The 27,698-nt window shown below is 41.4% G+C and overlaps 2 protein-coding genes across 12 annotated transcripts in view; one reads left to right on the top strand and one right to left on the bottom strand.

Annotated features, from left to right (window-relative positions):
• Positions 1–4,670, top strand: part of fancc (FA complementation group C) — a 27,295-nt gene extending 22,625 nt beyond the window's left edge. For all 7 annotated transcript variants that reach the window (XM_027277622.1, XM_027277623.1, XM_027277620.1 and 4 more), the window contains 3 exons: positions 1,274–1,448; positions 2,456–2,668; positions 2,888–4,670. In XM_027277622.1, the coding sequence (XP_027133423.1) occupies positions 1,274–1,448; positions 2,456–2,668; positions 2,888–3,064 (565 nt within the window). In that variant the 3' untranslated portion in view covers positions 3,065–4,670. The remainder of the gene's footprint in view (positions 1–1,273; positions 1,449–2,455; positions 2,669–2,887) is intronic.
• Positions 4,461–27,698, bottom strand: part of aopep (aminopeptidase O (putative)) — a 67,986-nt gene continuing 44,748 nt past the window's right edge. For all 5 annotated transcript variants that reach the window (XM_027277618.1, XM_027277614.1, XM_027277616.1 and 2 more), the window contains 4 exons: positions 16,631–16,747; positions 11,897–11,983; positions 11,666–11,814; positions 4,461–5,107 (listed from right to left, as the gene is read on the bottom strand). In XM_027277618.1, coding sequence (XP_027133419.1) covers positions 11,674–11,814; positions 11,897–11,983; positions 16,631–16,747 — 345 coding nt within the window. In that variant the 3' untranslated portion in view covers positions 4,461–5,107; positions 11,666–11,673. The remainder of the gene's footprint in view (positions 5,108–11,665; positions 11,815–11,896; positions 11,984–16,630; positions 16,748–27,698) is intronic.

Here is a 27,698-nt window from a genome sequence, read left to right as displayed (position 1 = left end):
GTTCTTAATTTCGGGAACTTGCAGAGCTGCGTAAAATAGAGGGAGAAGTATCAAATGTAAATGGGAATCGATTCTAAAGAGGAAAAATGGATTTTGTAGTTTGAGGTGTTATTTAATGCTCTAAAACTGATGCTTATTTTTATATACTAGTGTAATAGATTACCAGTCGAAAGAACCAATCACAGCTGCTCTCTGTGATGTCACAACTTTCAACAAATATTGAGGTTCAGTATAGATAAGAGCTTCTCACCTGGGATCTTTGCCCTTCTGTCACGCCTCAGCCTGCTTCTGGGGGTAAGCGCTCCCTCAAATGTGAAATGTGCCAGTTTAAGAACATGAAATAGGAATACCATACTTGCTTTTTAGTGATGGGGGCTAAAATCCAATGGCAAGTGAGGCAAAAAAAAATGTGTTATATAATTGCAGATCTATCTTTATCTAGGAAAAAAGATAAATAAATGGGGGTTTGATGAGTGTCCTTTCAGTCTGCCTCCATCAAAGTGAATGGACCTGACATCTCCAACTACCTTAGTGAACCTGATATGTCTGACATCTGTCAGATGAACATGAACTGGCCGGGTTGCGGTTTTTACAGTCCCACCATTTTTATCCTCTGTGTGAATATTCTGAAGCCACAGGTCTCCCCTGTTAGTGTCCGTTGCTCTTTGGAGAAGTAAAGAAAATCTTTTGATATGCAAAATACAATGCGGCAGCTTTTAGCGACTTCTACGGCACGTTTCACCCAAACAGGGTACGGTTGTTCTGAAGACAGGAGAGTGATGTATGCCTTCTCTCATGAATCTTATTCTAAATCAGATCTGTGTAAAAGCTTTTAGATATCGTATTATTCCTGTCAGTGGGGGCAGGACTAATATTACTGGCAGCCACTCAGAGTTGTGTCTCATTAGTAAAGCTCTTGTGATGTAAATTACCCTAGACAGACTTATTATTGGATTAGATCATTATTGTAGGGTTTGTATGGTGCATTGAAAACCAAATCATTTTATGAAAACATCACAGAAGTGCTTCAAAATGTTTTAAAATCTATTATAATACCTCCCTCCTCTCTGCTTTTGCCAAGTTCTTTATTAATTGACAACAACTTGGGTGTAAATGATGTTCTCTGCTGTGCTACAGTGTCATTATGCACTATGCACTTCAACCAAAGCAGCATGGAAACATCCTTCAGATCCCATGATGCCTAGAGGAACCAAATGTTTAGACAGCTCTCTACTTGAAGCCTTGATAATTGATTTTTCCTCCGTTCCTGCAGGGGGCACCACAACGTGTTCGACGCCTGGTTCCTGCTGGTTCAGTGTGCCCACTGGGTGCAGGCAGCTGTCCAGCTGCTGGTGACATCTGGGCCTGAGGACTGTGGGCCTCTAATGTGGCTGCTGACCTTCTACCACCACCCTACCAATAGGGGGCACCACAGAGCACTACAACTGGTGAGAATGTCTAGCAGAGTGGCTCTTTGGATGGTTGGTTGGTTTGATCTAAATTGAAATATCTCAACCACCATTGGATGGATTGTCAAGACATTTGGTGCAGGCATTTCTAGATACATCCTAAACTCTTTGGTGATCCGCTGAGTTTTCCAAGTTGTAAACTAATGATATTCTCATCAGCCGCAACTGTACTTTGTTTAGCACTAATTAGTAAACGTTACAATGCTAACTAAGATACTGTTAATGTTAAACTTTGTATGTTAACCAGCCTCGCAGAGCTGTAGACTCTTGTGTTATTTTGTAAACATGTAATTTGGAAATGAATTTTTACATTTTACTTCTAACATTACCTAGTTTTGTTGCTGCCTTTGCATTTGCCACGCTGCTGTAGCTCAGTGGAAAAGAACAACACCCCATTGAAGTTCTGAGGATTGTTTTGAATGACTGGAGAAGGATATCATCTCAGCTCGTCTGTCTATAGCATATAGCGTGTCAACACTCGGCAGCATAATAATACAGATGGTCTTTTATTTGCTCTTGGCAGGTGTGTCATCATTTAAAGCCACAGAACAAATACAGAGAAAGAAGAATAACACATTAGAGAATAAATTATAGATGAACCCTTCCTGAGAGGGAGACAATGAGACAGTGGCGAGGAGGGAGAGAGAGAGAGATACAGATGAGGGGAGGGGAGCCGGGTGAAAAGGGTGATGTAGTATTGATTTCCCAGTGAGTGTCTGGCCAGTTGGCCTGAGTTTCATCTCTCTGTCTCCTGTTTGTCCGCCTCCTCTCACAACCCTAGGAGACTTGCTGTCGTCGCCCGCCATCTCTCCCATTACGATCATACACCCACCTCACATGGGGTTATCTTTGTTCGTCATTTGTCAGTTACTGAACTATTGATTTTTATTTGCAGGAGAGATACTTAAAGCGACGCCCCTTGATTCCAGCGTGGTCTATAAATAAATCTGTCAGCTGACCTTTTATCGTGTGACCTATGTTTCCAGGTGCATGCCAAAGAAGCATGGGACCACCTACGCTCCCTTTTTTCGGTCGTAGCTCGTCCTCTTCCCGTTGATCGCCTGCAGTCATTGGTCACTCTGCTGTCATCACAACCTCAGCGGCCGTCGGCGTCTCCGTTATTGATCCTCAACCTTTTGGTGAACTTTGCTGTTTTCTTCCAGCAATCGCTGAGTGGATCAACAGAGATTTTACAGACGGTGAGGAAACATTCTGTTTTTAATCTAGTTAGAGAGGCTAATCTAGGCATGCACAACATCAATTTCTGGAAGTTTCATCAAAAGCACATATCTTGAACTATCTAGTGTTCTGTTGCTTCATAATATATCATAAATATTGTCTTGACAGAAACCAGTTTTGCTGCTTTTTGGCCCTGTGCCAACGTCTTTCTGTCTTTGTGTGTGTGTGTGTCAGTCCAGGTGGTGGAGAGGTCTGGCCTGGTTGATGAAGCAGCGTGTGTTCTCAGTTCACTGGAGCTCAGACTAAACGAAGGAAGCTGCTTATCAAGCGACGCTAACAGAGTTCACCTCAGGATCAAGGCACTTCAGAACACAATAACGCATATGTGCGCAGCATCGAGCCCTGCTGAGAACTAAGTACACACACTCACACGCACACTCTAAAACAGGTGGGAGAGCATACCTACACACACATACACATTAATGCACATAACCACACAGCGATAAATTCATCATTGGCTCTTTCTTTTTTTAGGGTACCTTTTGAAGAATGACAAATAGTTACGCTCTTGTGTAGATAATGTGGTACAGTGACAGGAGTGTGTCAAAACAGCACGGCGAGGACAGATTATGTGGAGAGGCTTCAATTATACGCACGCACACACACACACACACACTCATAGCACAACTACAAGGTCCACAAGGACACTTGAGCAGTGACAGATCGAGCTGCAAAGAAGCAGGAGCTCGTACAACATGTCCGAGTCCTCCCACTCATGTAATTGCGTGACAACATAAATCCTTCACGCTACACATGCTGACTGAAAGAGATTTAGATTGGAGGACAGGACACCAAACACCGGTTATCTTTGCATAATTGCTATCTGTGCTTAGATGTTTATATGGAAAACATTCTGACGGCACTGACTATATGATGAAATGTCACTTCTTTCTCTAGGTAATTTTTTTTTTCTTTCTTTACTATTTATGATATGATGAATGTCCTTTTTATGTTTGATCCATCATTTTAGGCACAGACATTAAGAATTACATAACATAATTATAACTACTGATTGACTACTGCTAGAGTTGGACAGAAATATTCACAAATGAATACCGTATATTACAGTTTTTTGGAGATGTTTAAGATTTGTTTTCCACCCTCTTAAAAGTAAAAAGTTCCCCTAAAGTCCGGAGTAATTCCTGGAGTCCTGTGTAAAGTGCATGTCTTCTTTTTGTCTCAGTCAAAATCATTATTCAAGAAACATTAGGCAGTCAGATTGAAACAGATCTCTGTTTAATGATTTAGCAACCCAGTTTGGCTAAATAATTTATGATATTTTCTGGATCATGCTACTGCTTTAGCGCTTCCTTACAGATAGCTGGACTCCATATTTTACACAAGACAGAATTGTGACAAGGTGGTCTTGCCCATGACTGCTGCCAGATTTCTAACAGCGATAAACGATTTCACAGACGGCATTAGCCCAAAAATGATCTCTCCCCTCTCTCATCATTTGACTCGAGTGGAAAGATGTAGAACACCTGTCTGACCTCTGAGGGAACATTGTAGAGCAGCACCACATATTAGTACACCGTTTGTGCAGAACAACTAACATCCAATTTTCTTCACATGTACTTGGATTTCACTCAACCTTTTTTATGAATTCATTACTCAGCAAATATTTAACAATTAACAAGCTGGCTGCGATACTTGTGTATAAAATCAGTACAAAAGGCTTATGGCACTGACTTATGTTCAGGTTTTGCTCCTTCAGTGTTGAAATAAGCTTAAAGAAAATTCATGTATTTATTTCAAGAAAACATTTTATTTTAACACAAACATCTCAAAGAGTTTCACTTAAAATTAAACAAACAAAATACATCATTCACACTTCTAGAAATGCCCCTGGGAGTCATTGGTTGTATATTTTCCAGTGTTGTTACAGGCCAGGATGAAGTCATTTGGTATGTATAAAAACATGACTCACCTCCAAGTATTTCCAGTCTAAACTATTAAGAACCAGATCATGACTTCAGACTAAACACACATGAACAGCCACACACATACAAAAACTAACTCAAAACTCAGCAGCTCAGGTTCTTAAACATGAACAGAGGTTCAGTGAAATGTTTCTTTTCCCATGATCATTTTAAAACAGGTGAAATTATCACATTGTTCTCTCTTACCACAACAATAATATAATCAAACAACATCTGACTAGGAACAGCATGTTCACACACACACACTGACTCTTTCTTGAATGAACAGAACTGCTGTGCTCTAAAACTTGCCAGTTGGCCTCAGTTGTAGAGTAAGAGCACAGCCTTCTGGTGTTTACGCTGCTGAGCAATTCTCCAGCGTCTCATCTTCTACAGAGGAGGAGGAAGAGGAGGTGAGTGCTGAACCCCGGTACACCCTGTGTGCCAGTGGTTTCATCTCCGTCTGTAGTCGGCTACCTGAAAGAGAGATGCGTACAGATTGTGGCGTTACAGAACATTTGGTAGATTTCTACAATCCTCTGTCTGAACTGTCATGAAGGCAAATGCTGAATATCATGCGTGTTCAGTTAAGACAAATATTCCAATACAGAACCCGAGTGATGATCTTTTTTGCAGCCGATCAGTTGGTTTGAAATTTGAACACAGCTGATATATATTTTTAGGATTTCTTAAATGTGGTTATTAAGAACTGTGGCCAAGAAAATAACTGAGCAGTACATTTGACAATTGGAAAAATTAAACAAGGTCCCCCTGGTTGACTAACTATATAACACAGGCACTTACATATCTGCTGAAACATGTATAAGTAACAATTATTTCTGTCAAGTGTTCTTTGTGTTTCTATCTATTAATCTGAGTTTTTTAATCGATTCATTGTTTAGTCTATAAAATAGTGTAAAAACAAAGTCCATTACAATTTCTCAGAAACCCAAGGTGACATCTTTAAACAGTTCAAAACTCAAAGACAAGTCAATTTACAGTCACATAAAACAGACAATCCTCACAACCCTTTATCAATTATCAAAATTATTGGCAACATTCTGGCAATTAACTACCCAAAAAACTGACATAATTTCAGCAATATACATGTCTACAATAAGCTGATGGTGGCCATCTTATTTCTTCAGTGTGTTCTGGTTCGGTGATGAATGGGCTGGACTCCTGTTCCTGCTGAACTGAGCCAGTGGTTCTGTAGGACTGATTATCAGCTCAGTAGGCACAGGAAGCCAAGACCAGATCTCTCTTTCTCATGAAGCACCGACTCAGTATGAACACATATTTCTTTCCTTGCAACGTCTGTAATGAAGCAACTCGGGCTGCGTACCAGGCAGCGTTCCACTTTGCCAAACCCACACAAAAAAAAAGAAAAAGAAAAACACACATTACTGTAGGTTCATTTAAACTGTTGGATTTCACTAGCTGGTGAAAGGTGTGGTTGACATGGTAGAAAACTCTCCACTGAGATGTCAGCAAGACCACTGCTGGATAGTGGGAGTCCGGATCATTAAACTCTAAATCCATGTAAATCACATTCCACCACCTTCTCTGTGGAGCGTGCATACATACTATAGTAATTAAATGAAATTGTTGCCAAAATAGACTTTGAAATGCAATAACTCACTTCAATATGCTCAAGATTAAAGAGACAATTAGTCAAGTTTTGTTGTATGAATAGAAGAAGGTGTGGGTGGTGTGGGCAGAATAAGTTTATTTTCAATGTCTTTATACAATGTTGCTTTGTCCTTTGATGTGCAGAGCGCCATTTCCCTCCCATTAGAGTGTAATAAATCACCTTTTAGATACCCGCTCTGATGGCAATTCCTCTTTTACAGGCCTTTGATGGTCATTACTCTTTTAACAGGCCCTAAATATAGGTCTAAAAATGGCAGGCTCCACATGGCCCTCATTTCTAATTCACACATCTGTCCCCGTTTAGTCGCCATTTTGTCGTCGTGAATATAGAGCGCTATAATACCTCCTCACGGCTCATATTCTGATTTGCCAAAAAAAGACTGACCAGTTCTAAAATATATTTTCAGCCATCTGTCACTGTTTTGATTAGGGAGCGATTGGTCCACGACAGTATAGCTTTGCATTACAATTAGCTGGTATAACAGTAACATACACATTGTAGAAAAGGTTATACAATGAGTTATTGTTTGTCAGTATTTTAAACTTTACATAAGTTATTCTTTGCATGAGTCCAGCTGCAGTTATTGACAGCTTGGGCATTAGCTGATGAATGAGGAATTGTTTTTTTTTTCTGAGGAACTTTTTGTTTGGTAGGAAAATGCAAAATGGAGCTTGCTGTACGACGGTTCCAAAACAAATCTGTTTCTTGGGACATGCGAGACAGACTGAGATTTATTGATCATTGTGTTGGCAGAAACGGTTGGCAGTTTGCTTTGTTTTCTTGTATTTAAAGCTTATCTTGACTAATTTGGGAACACTTTCTCAGCACGCTCTGTTAGTGCTCGATACAAATGGTGTGGTGTAACCCAATTGACAATTCCTGCTTTTCTAGCTATCGGTGTGGGTTTTTACAGGATCACAGCCTTTTCTGGCTCCTGTCTGAGGCAAAAAAAATAGAGGCATTAGAAACACTAAATTGTCCCAATGAAGTGAAAGTGACATCCCTAAATGATGGAAAGTTCTAAGATTGTTGTAAGATTTCCATCTTTTGACGCCTCAGCCTTGTTTTCCTTCACAGTGTGGAAATGTGTGTGAGAATCTGTCAGCTTTATGGATCCCGGTATCTCGACTACCTCAGGCTGAGATTAGATCTGAAATCAATACATATCGGCCAGGGATGCACGGACGGCACTTTTCACTGCCAAACTGATTTGAAGTTTTAAAACCTGAAGCACTTCAAGTGCTTAAAGGACGATTTTGAGCAGTGAATTGCTGCAGGCTTTGTCAACCTTTTTAAAAGAGTTTCCCAGTTGCACCTCAGCTAAACCATTAAGTTTAAGGAATAGTTACACAGTACATGAGAAGAACAATAACAGGAAGTCAAAAGAAATAGTCTAACATATAAATCTGTCTTATTTTTACCTATTATGTTACCTACGGAAAGAGTCAAGCTCGGTGTTTCGACCGGTTTCCAGTCCTCATGATAAGCTTAGCTAACCAGCCTCTGGCACTATTCTCACACAAAGAAAATAGTATTTATCATAATAATTTAAACTATAATGTTACGTAAGTGATTCCCATGAATGGTAAAAACATCTAAGAAATCCTAAAAAAGAATTCCCATGAATGGTAAAAACATCTAAGAAATCCTAAAAAAGATGATTTGTATGTCTTTAGGAAGCTAAATTAGCAGACATTAGTAGACATTTAAAAGTTGTAGGTTGATTGACGTCCAACATGCACATAATTAATAATTTCCTCTTAGTATAAGTTGATAAAATACACAGACCTGTGTGTATACTCATTGTTAAAACAGTATACCATGACTACATGTATGTAGCAAATACTGTATAGAACTAGGATCTAGTATGACTTTGGGACATACAGTGTACTATACACGACTGTGTGTGTGTAAGAAAGAGAGAAGAGTGGAAAAGGACACTGATGATGATGAAGGTGATGATGGAGGCCATTGCTCCTGGATTGATGAAATATCTGTCAGCAGCATTAAAGAGCGTTTGGGTCTCCCCAGGCCTCATTAGTACTGGAAGTACAGTCTCTCTCCTGAGATACTTGGCTCTCACCTTTGCTAGAACTACAGAGCGTGCAACTGGCATCAACTGTAGGATTATCTTTTATACTACATAACTTAAAAGAGACAGAAGCAGAGGGGTGGAAGAGGAGGGCAAGGAAGGCAGATGAAAGGAGAGAGAGAGCGACAGACAAAGCAGGAGAGCGCGGCGCAACGCTCGTTAATAATGTTGCGCGGCGTTTTGAAATGGCGACGAGGCTCGTGTGTTTAATTCTTTGGAGTGAGTGGGTGTCAGTGGAAAGTTTTACAGACATGCAAGGCTGGAAGAGATGAGGTCTATTTAGACAGGTTAAATTGGAAAAAAAAAAGGGAGGAGAAGAGCGAAATGAGATAAGAGAAAGAAGGGAAGGGTGAAAGAGGAGTGACAAAGCAGTAGAGGACAAAGGGGAAGGAGTTCTGTGACTGAAATGTATAAACACACATTAGATAATTGAACTCAACTGTGCACCCACAAAAGCACAAATACACACTGTAAAAACTTAAAAAGAACATTTCTTTTTCTTTCACACCCGTTCATTGTCTTCCTTTGTCTGCTTGTCTGGGTCATGCTCTCCTCAGGTGCAGAACTTAGCCACTGTGAACAAAGAGGAAATCAATCACTGTTCACCAATCAGCTAAGCTCTGTGCCTGGCTGGAGAGAGGATACAAAACCTGTCGCGGGCTGACATGTACACACACACACACACACACTTACACGAAACACTCGCATCAAGACCCTCTGGCTTCCTCATCGTGCTTTTTTCTTCTCAAATCATCAACTCCTTGAACACAATCGAACGCATACTTAGATAATCATGTCTTCTTAAGTCTTGAGTTTCTGGGGGGGCAGGGGGATGAATGAGTGTGCTTGTGTGTAAAAGACGGGGCTGTGGTTGCCATGGCAGCCGGCTGGGTCAGGGCTGTGTGGTAATCCCTGGCAATGTGATTTTATCATAAGTCACAAATCAGCACGCCAGGAACCCTCACAGCCCAGACATGAAAGAACAAGATCTTCTCTGTTTTTCCTCGTCTTCTAACTACATCCTCGAGTCCAGCACCAGTCCAACACTAACCCGCAACACCCGCGAAATGAAAAAAAAAAAGTCTCTAACTTTCTTTGTTCTTTCTCTCTTACATCTGCCATCATAGTGCAGTCGTGAAAGACCAGACCTGTAGATCCTCGCTCCCTCTCCCTCTCCCTCTCGCACACACTATTTCCTTGGTTACCCCTCCTCTCCCATTCGCCACGCTCGGCTAACCCGGCGATATGCCCCTCATTAAGCGGATCAGGAGGGATTCCAGAGGCATGTACCGGGGGAAGAAAAGAACGAGGGAGTGAGCAGGGAGGGGAAAAAGAAAAAAAATGACAGCGAGGAGACCACCCTCCTCCTTTTAAAAGGATTGTGCTTTTTAGGCTTAAAAACAGGGAGTGCACCTTGACAGACATGTTGTTTTCACTTAAAACCCTCTCAGCCCACCTCAGCCTAATCCCACTGTTCTGCAGGTCTGTGCGTGAGGGTGTAAAAGGGTACAGGGAAGACTGTTCTACTTAAGAAAAGACTATGGGGGAGCACAAACTGAGCAGTAAAACATGAATCTGTCTCCCCACAGTGTAATATGAAAAAGCAGTGAAGAGGTTGGTTCATCCATCATTTTAATTGGAGAGAGGATCTGGACCTGAGCTCAGCTGACCAACATGATGCATTGATGTTTACAGAGGCTTGTTTGGTTCACTCCAAAGGGAAGCAATAGTAAAAGTTGGGATATTAATCTCTAAATGCTTCTTCCATTCTTTTTGTCGGTGTCTTTGCTGTTCCATTTCATTCCTCCTGTACTTGTAGTGAGGCGTAATGAGGGAGTGAAGGATGATGACAAAAGATCTGCGGCCACAGACAGATAGGCGCTACATATGTGTGTTATATATATATGTGTGTGTGTGTGTGTGTGTGTGTGTGTGTCAGAGAGATTTATCAGGACTGAGCCAGATGCCGAGCACTTGTCTAGAAAGCCTTTCACATCCTGTGCAAACGCATAAAGCTGTCTATGTGTGCGTGTGCGTGTTTGAGTCTGAAGATAAAAGCCTGTCTTGTAGTGGCTTGATCGCGGCCTAAAAAAGGATTTAGTGCTGTAAGTCACTCAGGTTGATGGGGACGAGTATTTAGCTGTGCCTCTTGACGCAGACTGTGTGGACCAAGGTCACAGACGTCTCCGTTTGACCTCGCTCTCGCTGAAATTGGCTTGAAAATAACACAGCTGGCAAATTTCAGAAGCTAATTGTAACCTTGATCTTAAGTTTTGAGTGTTAGGTCAATGTTAGATAATTTCACTCTAAACGTACAACTTCCAGTGTTTGATCCATTTTTTTCTACTGCTACTACTCTACTTGTTTCAAGATTTGAAGAATAGTCGGATTACTATAGTTGAATTTGTAGAGCCAAGATCTCTTTAATTGCCTGCTCTCATTATTCAAAGGTTAGTGTCAGTGATAGCAGGACTGTTATGAAAAGATCAGCAGTTTCAAAGAGACCTGTCTTCACTCCAGCCCTCCCTTCCGCTCTCTCTTCCTCCCTTTTCTTTCTGTTGGTCTCAACCATAAATTTATTTCTTCCCTGCATTTAACATGAGACCAACAAACCCCCGCACTGCACTGAATTGTCAAAAAAAGCTGAGTGGTTGATAGTTGTGTTTATAAATGCACACACACACGCACACACACGCACGCACACACACACACACACACACACAAGGAAATTTCGAGAGTCAACAGTATGAAAAAAAAAAAAGGCCCCACATCGAGCAGAGACTATCCAGAGCCCCTCAGAAGACGCTCGCTGACCCGTTCTCTCCCTTTTTCTCTCTCCCCTCTCTCGTTTGTTTGAGGAACACATTCCCAAATTCCTTCTCTGACAAACACATCCTGATGGCGCTGCTGTGAAACCACGGAAAAGGCCCCATTCTGAGTCTACAAACACACACACACACACATATATGCACACGCACTCAATGGGCTCCGAGAGGAATGTGAAGTATAGGTAGCCAAGTGACTCAAGTGTGGGCTGTCCACTGGTGCTGATGGAATCTGGGTCTTTCTTTTTATGGTTGTCGTTTCAGAATAAATATGATATGCTTACCAATACTTACCCAAACGGAAGAAGAATAACAATAATGTTAAAAATATAAAATATTTTCATTGTTGCACTATGTTATTGGTTCTTTGCTCCATGAATGTTTTCTTTTGGCCAGTTTTGGCTCTGGCACAACATAGTCAACACACATTTTTCATTAATGAAAAACTGAGAATGAGACTTCACCTTCAGTGTCACAGGACCATCTCCTCCACCACTCTGCGTGCCGATTGGTCCATTTCTTCCTGGACCAACGAGAGACATCGACAGGCCAGAGCCTGCTGCTCAGGGTCCTCCTGAACCATCAGCTCTCCATACAAATATACACCCATAGCCTGGAACGTACATACACAATCGATTAGCTCATTCTAATCAGGTAAACCTTGAATCAGTGTTTGATGGATTTGTTGTATTTACCTGGTCATGAACGAGAAAGTGTTCCACATCTCTGTAAGCCTGAGTGTATGCATGTTTGACCACCAGCTCACACCAGCGATGTCGCACCTGGAAGCCAAAACAGAGAGGAAAGAATCATATTAATGGAATCAAGAAGACTCGTTTTTATTTCATTATTTTAAAATTCAACCTTAAGATATAAAATCTACTATTTAAATGACGTTGATATTTTCAACATGAACAACACAGAACCAAGAAATTAAAGAAAGTCCTTGAAATAGTCACCAGGGTTTGTAATTTCAGAGTTTATGTTCAAAGCTGATAGAGCTGACAAACGTGAAAGCTTTACCGACTTACATATCCTGGTTACAGACAATGTGAAGATGGAGGGATGAATTACTTTGATGGCGACAATTTTTAATATCTGTTTTTATTTATTAGTCCTTTTAAAGTTGCCCTTTTGGAAGACATTACATTTTTATGCTTTTGGCCAGCGCGCTCACACATTAATGTGATCAGGTCTCCCTCGGTGCCAGTAACAAAAGACAAACGTCTCATCTGACAAGCAGAGAAACAAAGCTGGAAGCTGCTCCACTCACAACGAATAAATTCATCCAGAATCAGAGGATTAACAGACATGAACTTTGTTTTAGAAAGGAAACCATCTTGATTTTTCACGTTTAAAAGTTATATTTAATTCTTCCGTGCGTGCGTGTTTGCGGTGTGAGTGTGTGCGTGCAGAGGTGTGTTTTTACTGTATGTGTGTGAAAGCTAATGCCTGGCCGTTCTCCCAGAGGATCAATAGGAGCTCTGTTGCCGCGGTTACAGGAGAGATCAGAGACAGGCTCTGTCCCTGCCTCAGCCGTCATCCTTCATCATCTGCTACGAGCATGCACGTGTGCCTGTGCATGCACGGACATACACAGTGCGTGTGTGTATATAGATACACTCTTGTGGAGCGGACGGACAGCAGGATGATAAAAGAGACAGAAGAGCGATAAAAAAAAAAATCCAGATGAAAAATCTTTTAAAGCACCATCACTACTTTAAATCCTGACAGTTTCCCTTGGCTGTTTTTTTTTTTTTTTCGTGGGTGTTTCAATCTCCTCCATAACTATGTCCACACACTCAGGATGACAAACTAGTCCTTTGGAGAGTACAGTGACCAAGCGTGGGATTTTTAGTGACTGATTCTATGAAACAGCTCAAGCTTTTGGCATTTCAACAGCGCTTGTACAGCTATTCATTCTGAGGTAGTAAACTAGAAAAGGGCCAAATGGAACTACCTGAATGCAGCGTGATTGTGAGGACACTCTTAATAGATTTTGCTTTGTTTATCGCAATGCCCTCCTCCTGTTTATGCAGCATGAGAGTGGAGACTCAGAAATGCTCCATTTACAACAGCCACATTTAAATCCTCACATTACCTCTCCAGCCTACTAAATAAACATGAGTTTAATTGGTCTCAGAAGTGCTGTCTAGTTCCTCTTTCATCGACATTTAAAATCTTCCTTCCCTGCCTCTGTTTGCTCACGAAGGCTACACAAACCACAATGCACGCGACAGCAGAGAAAGCAAAGGGTATAAGTTAAGTGTAACATGCTCTTTTACATTCTGCCCACGGGAACGAGGATATGTCGCTGTCTGTATTCATGAATGTGAGAGCGTGGACAAGTGTGTACAGTATGTGCACCCTCTGGTGCCAGCCCTGCCCTTCTGGCCTGCGTAGCACCGGCAGCTGTTCCCTGCACTGGGTTACATTCCTGGGGAGAGCCCTGGGGCAGAGCAGCTGCCTGGTGCACCTCTCCTTACCCCTCTTTTTTTTTTTAACTCTGTTTCCTCTCGCTGGGCCTCTCTCTCTGACAGCACATGCAATAACAGAGTGACATTCCTTCATTTATTACTGCACCCCCCCTCCCGTCCCTCCTTCACCACCACCACCGATTCCAACACACACACACACACACAAACTCAAGAACTGATACTAACATACCCCATGTGTGCTCACACTTACCATGACAAACAAACTTACACATCTCATAAAGTGGGAATCTTATAGGCAGGACAGACACGCAAAAGCATGTATGGCGTACAGATGCAAGTAGCTGACTTTTCCACATACTGTATACTAGCTTTGGCACCCAGCCTCATATACTGACTGACTGGTTGAAGAGAGGAAATATACTGTGAACTGTATATAATAAAAACTAACTGCAATAAAAACAAAACATTAACTGTTAAAGATGAAGGTGTTTTTATTCTTTCTGTCTTTCTTGATTGATCCTGGTCTCTTAAATGTCAGAAATTAGTGATCAGGCATTGGGATAAGACAATAAAAGCGTCACAGAATCCTCATAATTGACACTCAATGAACTGAACGCGATCAATGAAATACTTGAGGATTCGTTTTTGTCATTTAACTGATGGATTCATAAAGTTGTTTCATCTTTGCTCTGAACCTTATAAATGTGCTCTACTACACATTGTTTGTTTAATTGCACCTATCAGACCTGGAAGGGGATTCCCTCCTCTGTGATCCCTCTCTGGGTTTTTTTAAATGTTTCTCATTAGAGGTTGTTCTTGGTGGATGTTTTTCTTGTTCACTTCAGAAGCTGTTGTTTATTTCCAGTCTGTGAAGCCTGTCATTGAGATGAAAAGCTACACAAAAAAACGTGGGTTGATTTTTTTTTTTGTGCCTGAGACATGCTTTGGTTTTATTTTTAATAAGTCTTTTTCCTCTTTCTGTTGTCTCGACTCCACATGTTGTGGCTAGAGAAACCAGACTTGATGTGGTCCAGTGAAGTCTCCAGTCACTGGAGAAGTAAACCTAACCTGGGCAGAAACAGACAATGTGTCCTGTGTGCTTGACCGACAGATGGCCTTCGACACACACACACAAGCATGCACGTACACCCTCACAAAATCAGAAATGCGCTTATGAAACTACACACATGCATACACATGCATGCAGTCACACGACATCTCACATCACATGAGGCTCATGGGAAAAGTCATGCACTCTCCCTCATACATGCAAACACATGCTCCGGCTCACAGACGCACTCACACATGTATTCATGGTCACTCACACCGTTCACAAAGCAGTCTCGTTGCACGCACACTGGTGCTCAGCCACATATTTCCTTTCGCTATCGTGTACATACTCACCCAAATCACACACATACACACAGACTTTGAGCTTGGACGCCACCTTTAACCCAGTGAAAAGCTTCTTTATGACTTTCAATGCACGACGTGTCTCTCTGTGCTGCTTGGAGTAAAACGTCTTTTACTAACAGGTGGTGAAACAATATGTAACAAGATGGTGTGCATCTATCACCAGGTAAATCTGTGGTCATTAGAAAATACCGTAAAAGATGGATTAATATAATAGCCAGTCGGGAAGATTTTTCATAAATGTGGTATGACAACATCGTCAGCAGAGTTTTGCTGTATGCAGCTGAAACTGATGATACATTTTGAACAGTCCTACATCCTGAGTCGACGTATTACTACCTGTTCTTTAGAAGCCTTTGGAATCATTCCTGTAATCCAATATTCAGCCACTCTGAAAAGTTCTATGAGGTAAACATTGAGAGTCTATGGAGGCTGAACCGTGCTCCATCTTGTATTTGTCCAAGAATTTTAAACAGATCAATCCTTCTGAAGAGGACGCCAGACAAAGAGAAGCGGAGTGAGAAGATGAATATAATCAGACGAGGGGACAGAGAGGGAGAAAAGGAAAAGAGAATGAGAGGAGAATAAATGGCCACATTTATAAGGAGAGATGTAGGTGATTAACCTCTTCTGAATGAGATTACTAACATTAGGAGAGGACCATTGCCTTCAGACAGGTGCCTGCAGGTGTGTGTATGAGAGAGAGCGTGTGTTTCCATGCATGACTATGTGCATAATGGCCCTGTGTATTTTTAGCAAACACTGAAAGTTGTTCCTGGAAATTGCAGATGAGAATCTGCTTTCATCTGCCAGGAAGTCCAACTAAAGAGGCCTAAACCTAAAGCTGGACTCGAGGCCAAACACAAAGTGGCTCTCGGCTTGTGACCACAAGGTTAATTAGTGAGTTAAGTCATAGGAACATTAGTACAAATGAACCTGAACAAGTGGCCTCACTGATTTTAGAAAAGAATAAAAACATCCTTTAGATGTCTGGATTAACTCCTATGGCTCTGTACAGCAGAGCATCTGAGCCCCATTATATACATTACTGCCCCAACAAAACAGCTCATATAATTAATAAGAACTTGTAAAAAGCTAAATATGTATCAAATTTTCTTTTCAAGACGAGCCGTGTGTTAACGACGGAGGTGAAGCGTGGACGGTTTACGGGCTCTGCAGCAGCTGTGTGCTTTCACACTGATGTTCCTGTACTGAGAGGCGGCGCTGTACAGTAAAGAAACTCTTCAACCGCTAACACACATAGCTGCAGAGCACAAACAGACAAGAAAACACACACACACGCACATACGCACAAACATCGTTAATAGAACCATTAGGGAACTTTGTGCAGTACTAAAACATAAAGCGAATACTTGTGGGATTTAGTCAGTAATGGTGGCTGTAAAGAAAAGAGCTGCTATTAGAGCAGAATTTACTACACATTACTAAGCAGCAGGCCTTGGGATGGAAAGAGAGGAAAGCTTCTACTTTTTGTTATTCAAGGAGATTATGGAGCTTGGTTGCATATGCTCACTTGTCTGAGCGTGTCTGTGTGTGGGTGCATATGTGTGGTCTTACCTCAGCGTCTTGATTCTGTAGATAGTAAGTTCTCTGCAGAGCGCTCAGTGTTGCTGCGCCCAGCTCCTCTTCCTCGAGCAGAAGCTCCAAAAGCATCACTAGCTGCTCCGACGTCACCTGAGGAGACAAAACAATTCATGAGATTAATAGCTCCGACTAACACAAGCTCCCTCATAAAATCTACTGAGACATATTATTGGACTTTATGAGCAAAAAAAAAAAAAAAAATTACGTCCTCCTTACACCAGCAGCTTCAAATTACTAAACTAGCAAAATTATAAACATATTGCGTGCGGTGAGTCTGTTCTGAAACTCAGTTATTTAAGTTTAATTTTCTTTTCAGTGCTGTAGAAGGTTTGATGAAAAAAAAACAAACATAATATAAGTCAGGCAATTAATGCAGCCCTTCAAATGGAAGGAAACGGTAGCATAATAAAACACAGCTGAAACAGCGATTAAATAAATATGGTAAACCAAGTGAATCTCGTAAAACTGGGAAATATTACAAAACAGGAAAAAGAGGACGGATGAAGGCGAACAAAGCACTGAAGTTGTCTTTTTTGATATTGTCCTATTGTAGAGAAACAAAGAGAGCGGCACTGTTCAGAGACACCAACAGAAACCTCTTTTAGAACATTTCTTCTTTGTAGGTTGTGAGACCAAATCCCTGATTGCGGCAATAGCAGAGCCTTAAAACTGAGAAAAGAAGAAAGGTTTTCACAAAATGGGAGATATCTTACTGTCGTTTCCTTATAGCACAAGTACTGAGGTAAACCTAATGGAAAGAAGCTATTTTATATTAACGACTGTTATCTTCAGGGATGCTGAAAACTCAGTGGTGAATTTAAACGATCATTCTGGGGATGGATGTGGGCAACGATATGAGAGAGTGACTTCCTCCTCTGGAGAGAGCTGTGCCCAGCCTTGCCTGCCTCTCTCGTGCATACACCCAGCACTTCCAGCCACACTTTCTCTCTTGTCCCAGTCTGGGACACAATTAATGGCTGAAAGCCCTGCAGAGACTGATGTGAAAATAGGTATGAAGTGTGTGTGTGTAACTGAGTGAAGCAGAGCGCGAGAGGGAGTGTGAGGGGAAGTGACAGGAAGGGAGGAAGACAGGCAAAAAACAAACTCTTCTATTGAGGTAAACACATCAAGCGAATAGCTGCATCTGTGAAATTTATATTTTGCAAAAAATCCATTTAAAGTTATCTTTGGTAAACAACCTTCTTAGCATTGCTGGGAAATACCTGACCTAAAATCAGGAAGTATTTCAGCATGTAGCTGTTGAAGCTGAGGGAATAACACCCACACTCTAGCTGGCAAATGGTCAAATCAAACACTGCTACACACACATGCACACACTGATGATCATCTAACTCCGTGGAAAATCTGATATCCAGTCTTTCCCTTCACCATCTATCCCCTCTCTCTGTCCCTCCTCCCTCCATTTTGTGAAGGCTGAGTGTTTTCTGAAGTGGCGTCTCCATCTCTAAAGGGTCTCTTTGGGGCCCACCCATGATCCTTCTTACTCTCCCACCCTTTGAAAAGTGAGGAGTCCGCAGCAATAAAACACTGCTCTCTCTTTCTTTCTCTCTCACACACACACACACACACACACACAAATACACCAATACACACATCCCTCTGCGTCGACTGCGAGGTCCTGTTGTGCCTGTATCTACTTATGTTGCTATGGTGGTAATCAATATGTCTGCACCAATGTCTCCAAAAACAAATTCCTGGTCAATGATGGTGCCTTACAAACCAATTTATATTGTTATTATTATCCTCTCTCTCACACACACACACACACACACACAGTTCACATTCACAGACAGAAACAGGATGCCTCATCACATGTAACATCTCCATGGTGAAGTCGCCAACATCAACAGCGACTTTCAGCGGCCTCCTTTCATTTACTTTAACAAAAACTTAGTACATTTACTCAAATACAACGTGTACTTTATCTGGGTATTTCTGTTAAAATAACAAAACTTTACACTGTACTTTTCACGTCACTATGTGTATGAATTATTTGAATTCCTCGTGTTTGAAAATGCTGTTTGAATCAGGTGCAAAGATGGACTCTTCCAGTACAATTAAAACTACTGAAACGCATAATAGCAGATTAACTATCTAACTAACAGAGTAACTATTCACCCAAGTTGCTCTCTCTCTGGTTTTCTATGTATTTAAGCCATGCTGCTCGCACATGCATCCTTGTGGCACTTGCACTTGCTTCTTTATGAAGGCTTGGATTGCACCCCATTTGTATACTAATTTAGACAAAAGCACCTGCCAAATATAACGTAAATGTGTGTGAAAATCTTGCCTATTGTAGATTTCTGAAGTCATATTTCTGAAGTGTTGAACCACTGCTTTAAGTGTACGCTTTTAGGAAAAATCCAACTTCACATCGAACAGTGTTCTGTGTGTGTGTGTGTGTGTGTGTGTGTGTGTGTGTATATATTACATTACATTGCATTTAGCAGACGCTTTTATCCAAAGCGTATATAGAGGGAGAGAAAGAGCAATTAAAGGGGAAAAGGTGAACTCCATGGCTGAGTACGCCCTTATTAATGGGTAGAGTCTGAAGAATGGTACACAAACACTTACAAACAGCCAACACACACACTTTTACACACACACGCACACACACACACACACACACAGCCCCATGTCATGACCAGGTCATGGGTAACTCTAACAATAGCCCTTAATAGTACAGTGCTGAAAGCACTTTACCACTGAAGGGGGAAATGTATCCCTCTATCTCAACGTTTCATGTGAAAAGATCTCCACGCACGCACACAAACACACACACACATGCACACACACACACACACACACACAGCACAGAACTTGGCCACATGAAAGAGGCATTTCATTCCCATACTGTCCGTCAAAGCAGAGGAATGCTAATAGTGAAAAAGACAGAATACACAGTCTCTTTTTCTTTGTCTGTCTGTCTGTCTGTCTCTCTCACACACACACACACACACACACACACACACACACACACACACACACACACACACACACACACACAGGCCGCCTGTAACCTCATTCATATGGACAGTATATACAAAACAATGCAGAACACAAACACACAAACTCCACTTCCGTACAAACCGCTGACACGGGTCGGTTGCACCCTCTCTATATTGTGTCGAGCCTTACAAGGACCTCTGGGAAATATGCTGCTGAAATGTCCCCTTCACACACTGACCTCTAGAGCAGTACAGAACAATGACGCTCACACATATGAGTGCACGCATGCACAAATATAGGCTGTTTGCCACAAGTGACAGCGCTCAAGACAAACAGCTATAGTAAACACAGGATATGATGTCCATCCACCACAAACTATAAATACAGTAAAATGCATATGCCCGTGTGTGTGTGTGTGTGTGCATGCTGCTGTACATATATATTCCCATGAGATTGAGAAAATGAGCATTGGAGAGTACTGGAAAAAAGAGTCAAAAGGAGGAAGCAGCTAAATTTTTTTGTGTGTGAGTGCATATGTGTGGGTGTATGGGACTAAGCAACATTAGTCATGCTACTGCTGCTGCATAACATGTTCGTACAGCACAAAATGAATTGAAGTTCTTTAGCCTTTTGTACAGAATGTACACACACACACACACACACACACACAGCATCAATAAACGCTTTATTGTGATATTTCTATCCTTAACATTGATAGACCTGCAATAAACAATAAGTTAAAAGTTACAAATAAATTGTTACTGATTCCTCTGAGAGACTTTTTCCGAAAGATTGCGTAAAAAAGATGAAAAAAGGTTGGCCACATAAAAAAAAAACCTGTAAACTTAAATCTTTTTCTGTCCTTTTCCAATAATCCATCACTTGTTCAGTATTTCCATGGCGACGGCACTGAGTACCACTCTGCGTTCTGTACAGTACATAGAGCGAGCCTGTGTGTGTCCTTTTTCCAGGAGCCTTTATGCATTGACAGAATTGATGCGAAATATTTCCATCCTCTCCATTTATCCCTCACATTCTGCACATCCTCGGTGCTAAAGAGGGTCGTGATCTACACCCCTTTTAGTCTCTTGTTACTGTAGGAAGTCACTCGCCATTTACCAAAACATCTCTACTAGAGGAACCTCAGATAACCTCTCCATCACTCTCCTACGTTTCTGCTTCTCCTGGCACTGATTTAGGAGAACTACTTGTCTTTTTTAATCCTATTTCCAGGACTTTTTTTAAGCACTTTTCTCTCTGGACTGTCGGCATAGCTTGAACCCTGAAACCTAGGGGTTGCTTGCAATGATAATTGGTGAATTCAAGTTCATTATAAGTTACTAGCACGCTTAAGCCCACGCTTAAAAAGGCAATTGATAAAAAAGAAAATGTGGAAAAGAGTAAAAGACAAAAAACAGACAGGAAAAGAGACAAAAATTGAAAGGTACCAACGGGATTGTGGAATAATTGACCAGAAAATCTATATAATGAATCCAAATAACATGAGGAAACCTTTTTCTATGCCCCTGGCACTATTGGAAGGAATACAGAGATGTTGTTAGTGCTTTCTTAACCTCTTTTACCTTCCCTCTTCCTTTTCTCACTCCTTACCTCTGTACCACCGGGGAGAGTGCGCTGCTTGTTCAGTCACACTGAATTATTGGGTTTGGACACATTGAATAACATTGACATTATAAAACCAAACAGTTTGAGGCCATTGAACTGTGTGTGTGTGCATGCATGCATGTGTGTGTGTGTGTGTGACGCCATTCAGCCGCTCAGTTGCCTTTTATTTCTGTCTGACCACAGGCTCGTAAAAACACATTTTGGCACCAGCAGCTAAAGGCCTCAGCCCACGCTTCAGGTACTAAGGTTTCACTCATTCTTTCCCTTAAATCTCTCCCTTTCTCTATTCCCGTCCCCCCGTCTCCATACCAACTCCCTTTCACTCTTCTTTTCACTGGAACAAACTGTGTGGCTGGTTCCTCCAATTATAAGCCCCTCCTTGCATCCTTTATCTCTCTCCATTCGTCTTTATTTTACACTTGATTTAAGGGCCCAAGCGTTCATCTGCTCAAACTGCAGCGGCAGGCTGGGGTCTTGAGAAGACACAGTACACCAAGCAGCTGTTAAGATTCTTTCAACAGCCATGACAGCATAAATAGCATCACAAATACTTACGCTTTTAATTAGCCTATAACTACTCTATACAGCTGCACAGAATTAAAATGCGCAACAGAACGGGGCAGATGGTCAGGAATAAAAAGCAAGCAAAGAGGAAAAAAAATAAATTTGAAAACCAAATGATGTAAAGAAACTGTTAGTAGCTTGGGAATATTAAATGTTGGCAAGTGGTCATTTGGTTCTCTGAAATCCCCTGACCCATTTCTACCACTCTTAGCTACTGTGTGGATATTAAATACTGAGCATTTTTAACCAATGAATGAAGTGTAAGTGCACCTTTCACAACATTTTCTCAGAAGGAAACAGATTAATTAACACATACATGGACACATTTTTAGCAGGAAGCCCCCTCTGTAGTAGCAGGAGTCTGTGCTTGCAGAAGCATGTGTGGGTGACTTAATAAAAAAACGTAGGATCACAGCAGTTATGAGCGGAGCCTGTAAATATAAAACCTATAAACATGATGAGTGGCTAAAGAAAAAAATAAATTTGTAGCCTGTGGGGATATGATACTGCAAGACTGTGGCTTCACAAGGTCTAAAAAGACATTACAAAAAAGGTCTGCTGACATCATAGGTTTTGTAAACCAATTTCAGGTAATGGATTGGAGCACACGCACACACAAATGCATGCAAAGGAGCTGCTGAAAGGTTATCCCTGAGTCACATGTAACTCTTTCATCGCATTGAATGGAGTGGTCTTCTGAGCCATCGTCTCCTCAAATTATGTCACACCTGCTGCAACACTATGATGATCTCATAGATAGTGCCAGTCACAGACTGATGACCTACAGCTACAGATCTATCTGCAATCTAACCATTCATCTTTGCTTTTCCCCATTCGAAAACTGCTTTAATCAACAACCACGTCTACAGAGAGCTGGACGAGGGTGTATATTTGTGTATTGGATCTGGCTGTTGCAATCAGATGTGAGCATAATCAAGAAGCAAAACATATAGGAGGATTTCGAGGGAGACAACACAGTAAGACAAGAAAAAGAGAGCGAAAGGAGAAAGAGATTTTGAAGTTGTGACCTTGCAATCATGACGATGTCTGGATCCACTGTCTCATCAATGTGTCTCCTGACACAAGCACATGCGCTGACAGCAGGCAAATTGTCAAGGATGTTTCACCAGCATGAGTGTAACGGGAAACAAATATTCACAGCACGTACGATACTTTGCCAATCAACAGAAACCATTTGGAAAACTGTATCCAGCACACAGCATAAATGAGGCATATAGACAAACAAGTCTATATGCCTCATTTATACTGTGTGCTGAATACATTTTTGAGTATGTACTAGGCATTTTGTTTACTTCTTCCCAATTCCTCAATATTTAACCGAGTCTGCACCAGGGCATGTTTGTGTGAATGTGTGTTTTTAAGTATATGTTTAATCAGCTGCTGCCTGTTAGGATGCCTTCAAGTTCACAGTCCCAGGCCAATCAAAAGCAGCGTGGGGTCACAGCAGGGTTGCGAGTCAAGGGTTAAGCTGAAAAAGCACACACAGTAGGCCTGGTGGTGCGGTATGGCTACTTTCTCTGGGCTGGAATCAACTAGGCACATTTATACACAAAGACACACAACTACTCAGAGAGTGTGTTTAAGTACACATGCTCACACTTTCAGCAGAATTTAGGCATGTCTTCTTGGCTCCCGGGATAGCTTGTCTCTACACTTTCTTTGTGCAGCCACTGAAGGTGGGGCGTTTGTTATGTAAAATTTTATGTTCCTGCAATTTGGCATCGATCATGAAGGCAATTAACATGTTTTCTCTCCTACTCATCACCGCTCTGACTCATACAAACACCTCCAAAACAGGGGAAGTTTAATTAATCTCTGGCACTCTATGCTTTGACGCAAGCCACAAATCTAACTGTCTCCAGTGGATGCCTCCCTCGCCTCCCTCTTACCATTCCTCCTCCACCCACAATCCATTGTTCCAGTCCCGAAACAAACAACTCCTCAAATACATGCATGTTGCAGTTCAGCCCCCCCCCTTTTTTTTTTAACTCTCCTGTAGGACCGTATTTGTCACTTATTGTGCTAATGTTGTTCTGGGTCTACTTCACCAGAATGGGTATAACAACCTTTCACATCTAGCTACCCTTAATGCAGGTGCCTTAACCGACCAGTAGGAGTCACTACCGGGGATTGTACCCAGGTCCCAGCGATGGCTGGCGAGTGCCTTGCCCCTGCACCACCCGTATGCTTTTGAAAAAGAGAGGTCTTTGAAACAGAACTGGAACAAAAAGACTGTTGTTTGTGTGTGAGAGAAAAAAAAAGCAAATCTATAGCATTTGTACTACAGTGACACATCCGAACAGCTGGATGTCAGCTTAGACAAAGACAGAGGTGAAGAGAAAGGGATGGTGGATAAAAGAGACATACAGGATATTCTGTGTAAGCACACATAGACAAATTGACGAAGACCTGTACTTTTCTCTAAAAGTCATCAGCAAATACGGTCTGTGTATCCAAAGCCTGAAACTTATTCTTCCACTGTGTCATAGACATTTAATGTTTTCCAAAAAACTGCTGGAAACACATCACTGAGCCAGACTGTTGCACTGTCTGGCAACCCCACATACATCATCCTGTTGTTGTACATGCTAAATGACAATGTCTGCGACTAAAAATAGCAGCGTCTTTGGAAATTTACTGACCTTTTTCTGAAAATAAAAAGATATTTTTGTAATCTGTTTTTTAAAGATGTTAAGATGTTTTAAATTAGAACAAATGGGCTTTGGACTGAGACACACAGGCTGGCTGGGGAGGTCAGAAGGTACCAAGAGACTAACGCATTGTTGGTTTTGGACTATAAAATATGAAATGTCAGGTTGCACACATTGTTGACAATGTTCCTATTTTGTATACGCCTGCATTCTTTTTGATAGAATTACACAAATGGATGCATTTTTGTTATTTGTGTTATTATTTTTTCCATATTTCACTGGATGCTTTCAATTTTGTGATTGTCTATATCCTGCTCTCTTAGATTTTCTTCCTGCCAACAAACAGGGAAATACTAACATCTCAATCCAAAATCATCACCATATTGGAATTCATTTAAACCCTGATGCTCAACACTAACATGGTACATTCAGATATATCACAGATATCTGCCCACTCCCTGAACACATAAGGCATGGAAGTATGAAATGTGACTAAGGCTGAAAATAGCAGAGCACCCAGGTTTAATTTCCTCATGTCATTTGTTCTGGCCTGATCCTGAGAGGGTGAGAGCAGCCTAAGGGGTCGTGGTTAAATATTATCCCTGGGGGGGTGAAAAGAGACCCAACTGTGGCTACCAGTCACACTACCATTTGCTTTAAAGGGCTGCAGATGAATATTATAATTGGTGTGTGCTGCACTTAATTATAATAATTCCTAAAATTAATGGGACACAAACAGACAGACAGACAGACAGAGACATGTACTGACAGGTCAAAAAACCTTTGGAAGCTCATGTAACTGAATGTTGGTCATTTCACCATACCATTTCAAAGCAGTTAGGTTTCTGAATGTCAGCACACACACACACACACACACACACACACACACACACACACAGAGCAGCTAGGATTCTTCCATTCAAGCCAGGTTTAGCTGGATAACAACAGTAATGGGGGTAAAACACAAACATGCACTGGTGATGACCTCCAATCAGGCACGATAGCATCTACCGCTGAAAGATACCCTGAAAAAGAGAGGGAGACAGCCAGAGTGGGAGGACGAAAGATGGGATGTCTCTGGCAGACAAGAGTCAAACACGATGAGGGAGTGGCAGCAAGAGACATGAAGGGGAGAGGAGACAGCAGAGAGAGGCTAACGTAGCCAGAGCCATCAAATAAAAAGGTCGTGTTCAGGAAGGGAGTCTGAGTCTGTGTCTTTCTGCATTTGTGTAAGCTGTGTTAGACGTCTTTGTTTGTCTGTCTTTGTATCTTTGTGTGTATGCGTGTGTGTGTGTGTGTGTGTGTGTGTGTGTGTGTGTGTTTGTTGTCTCCTGTGTGAACTCCAAGCTGGCTGGGTTTAAGCAGTCTGAGCTGACAGAGGTATGTGGGAAGGACTAAGCCCAGATATCTGTTGCACAGACAGACACGCACACACAGCTGTGGAGTCATGCACCACCACAAAGACACACAAAAATACCCTGAAACGTGCGCACGCACACACGAACACACACACACACACACAAAGGAAGAAATAAGAAGAGGTAGATATTAGAGAATGACAGAGGACACCACAGAAACATGAGAGAGATGGAGTAAGAGAGAGCATCACAGAGAAACACCAACAGGAAAAACAGATGGAAAGAAATTCAAAACTTGTTGTTTACTTTGCATTAAAGCCCTAGAAGACAATCCTTCTGTCTTTTTCATGTGATAAGACCACATCCAGCTTAACAACATATGATATCCCAGACTGGGGAGTGTGGAGCTGAAGCTGTCGCCTGCAGTATGGCTGTTGGCAACCACTGAACAGCTTTTTTATGTGTCTGTCTGACTGTTAATACTAGATTACTCTAGACTTTTGGAAAGATTAAGACAGTAGTTCTATGCTGTCATCCCCTGGCAGTGTGAATGACACTACACAGCTTCATTGTTGTAATACATATTCATCATTACTATGTTGTCTTGTCTTTGAGTCAATTTGCCTCTATTTTACAGCACTTTATTTTTTGTAACAGCTGGCCTGTAAACTCAAAAGAGACCTGAATTTTTAATGAATGCTTCGTGAGCTACAACAAATTATCAATTAATGGATCATGAAAAAAAAATCACTGAAAACTATTTAAATAATAATCTCATTTATTCATCAAAGTCATGTTTGAAGCAAAAATCCTTGTTCCAGCTTTGTGTGTTATTCAAAAATGTCTTTGTCTTAGTTGACCGTACACTAACATTTATCTGAACTATTTGTACTTTTGACTGTTGATCGAGAAAATAAGCAATTTCAAAGACATCACCTTGGGATTTAGGGAACATTTTATAGACCTAACTATTAATCGCAAAATCTACAGCCCAATTTGTAGTGAAAATGATCGTTGTTGGCCTGGAGATTTTAGTCTTGTAAACTCATATTTCAGAAAATGACTGGTTTAAAATACATCTTTCATCCATGTGGTATAAGTCTAGAATTATTTGTGCATTTTGGTCATTGGCAACAAGCCACTTTATTAAAATAATGGTTAGACCATCGATCTGTCTCTGCTCTTCAGGATTTTAGGATAGTTTCAGGATATAAAATATAGCACAAATAAGACTGTGACCTCAACAAATGGGAAAAGGGCATCAGAAGCCGGACAGTCTCTGAGAAGACAAGCTCCCACCAAACACACCATCAGATATCTTAGACAGTTATTGGTTTCATGTGCAGGGATTTCGATAATCTTCCGTGTCTATGGGCCTAGTAGGATACAGCTGATATTACTTTGCGTGCATGTGTGTGTGTATATCAGTGCGTGTTTTTGACAAGGCTAATTGCATCAGGGCTGTTTGAGACTGCTGTTGGCTCCCTAGTCATTACCAGAAAAGACAGATGTTTTAGCACTCAGCACGCTGCCTTCATACATGCAGACACAGGCACAAACACAACATTACGTACTGTACCCATGAAATCTATGAGGTGACGCCTAAATCAGGTTTTATGTGAAAAGCATTGATTCATTTCCCACCACTAAAAAGCCCTCTCCATTTTACAGCCCTGCCCAATATTGAACACGGCTCTATACTAAATATCTGGCTTAAGCCTCACTGGGTTTAACTCTGTGATCTCCATGCTACGGCATATTTTTTATAGCATAGCATTATATTGACAGTCTAAATCTGTGTTTGAATTGCCTCCAAAATGAACAATGTGTATTTGTGTGAGTGACAAAGTA

This window comes from Larimichthys crocea, chromosome III (assembly GCF_000972845.2).
Source record: "Larimichthys crocea isolate SSNF chromosome III, L_crocea_2.0, whole genome shotgun sequence".
Taxonomy (NCBI): domain Eukaryota; kingdom Metazoa; phylum Chordata; class Actinopteri; family Sciaenidae; genus Larimichthys; species Larimichthys crocea.
Note: the sequence above shows the minus strand (reverse complement) of the source record. Positions and strands in the feature narration are given on the sequence as shown.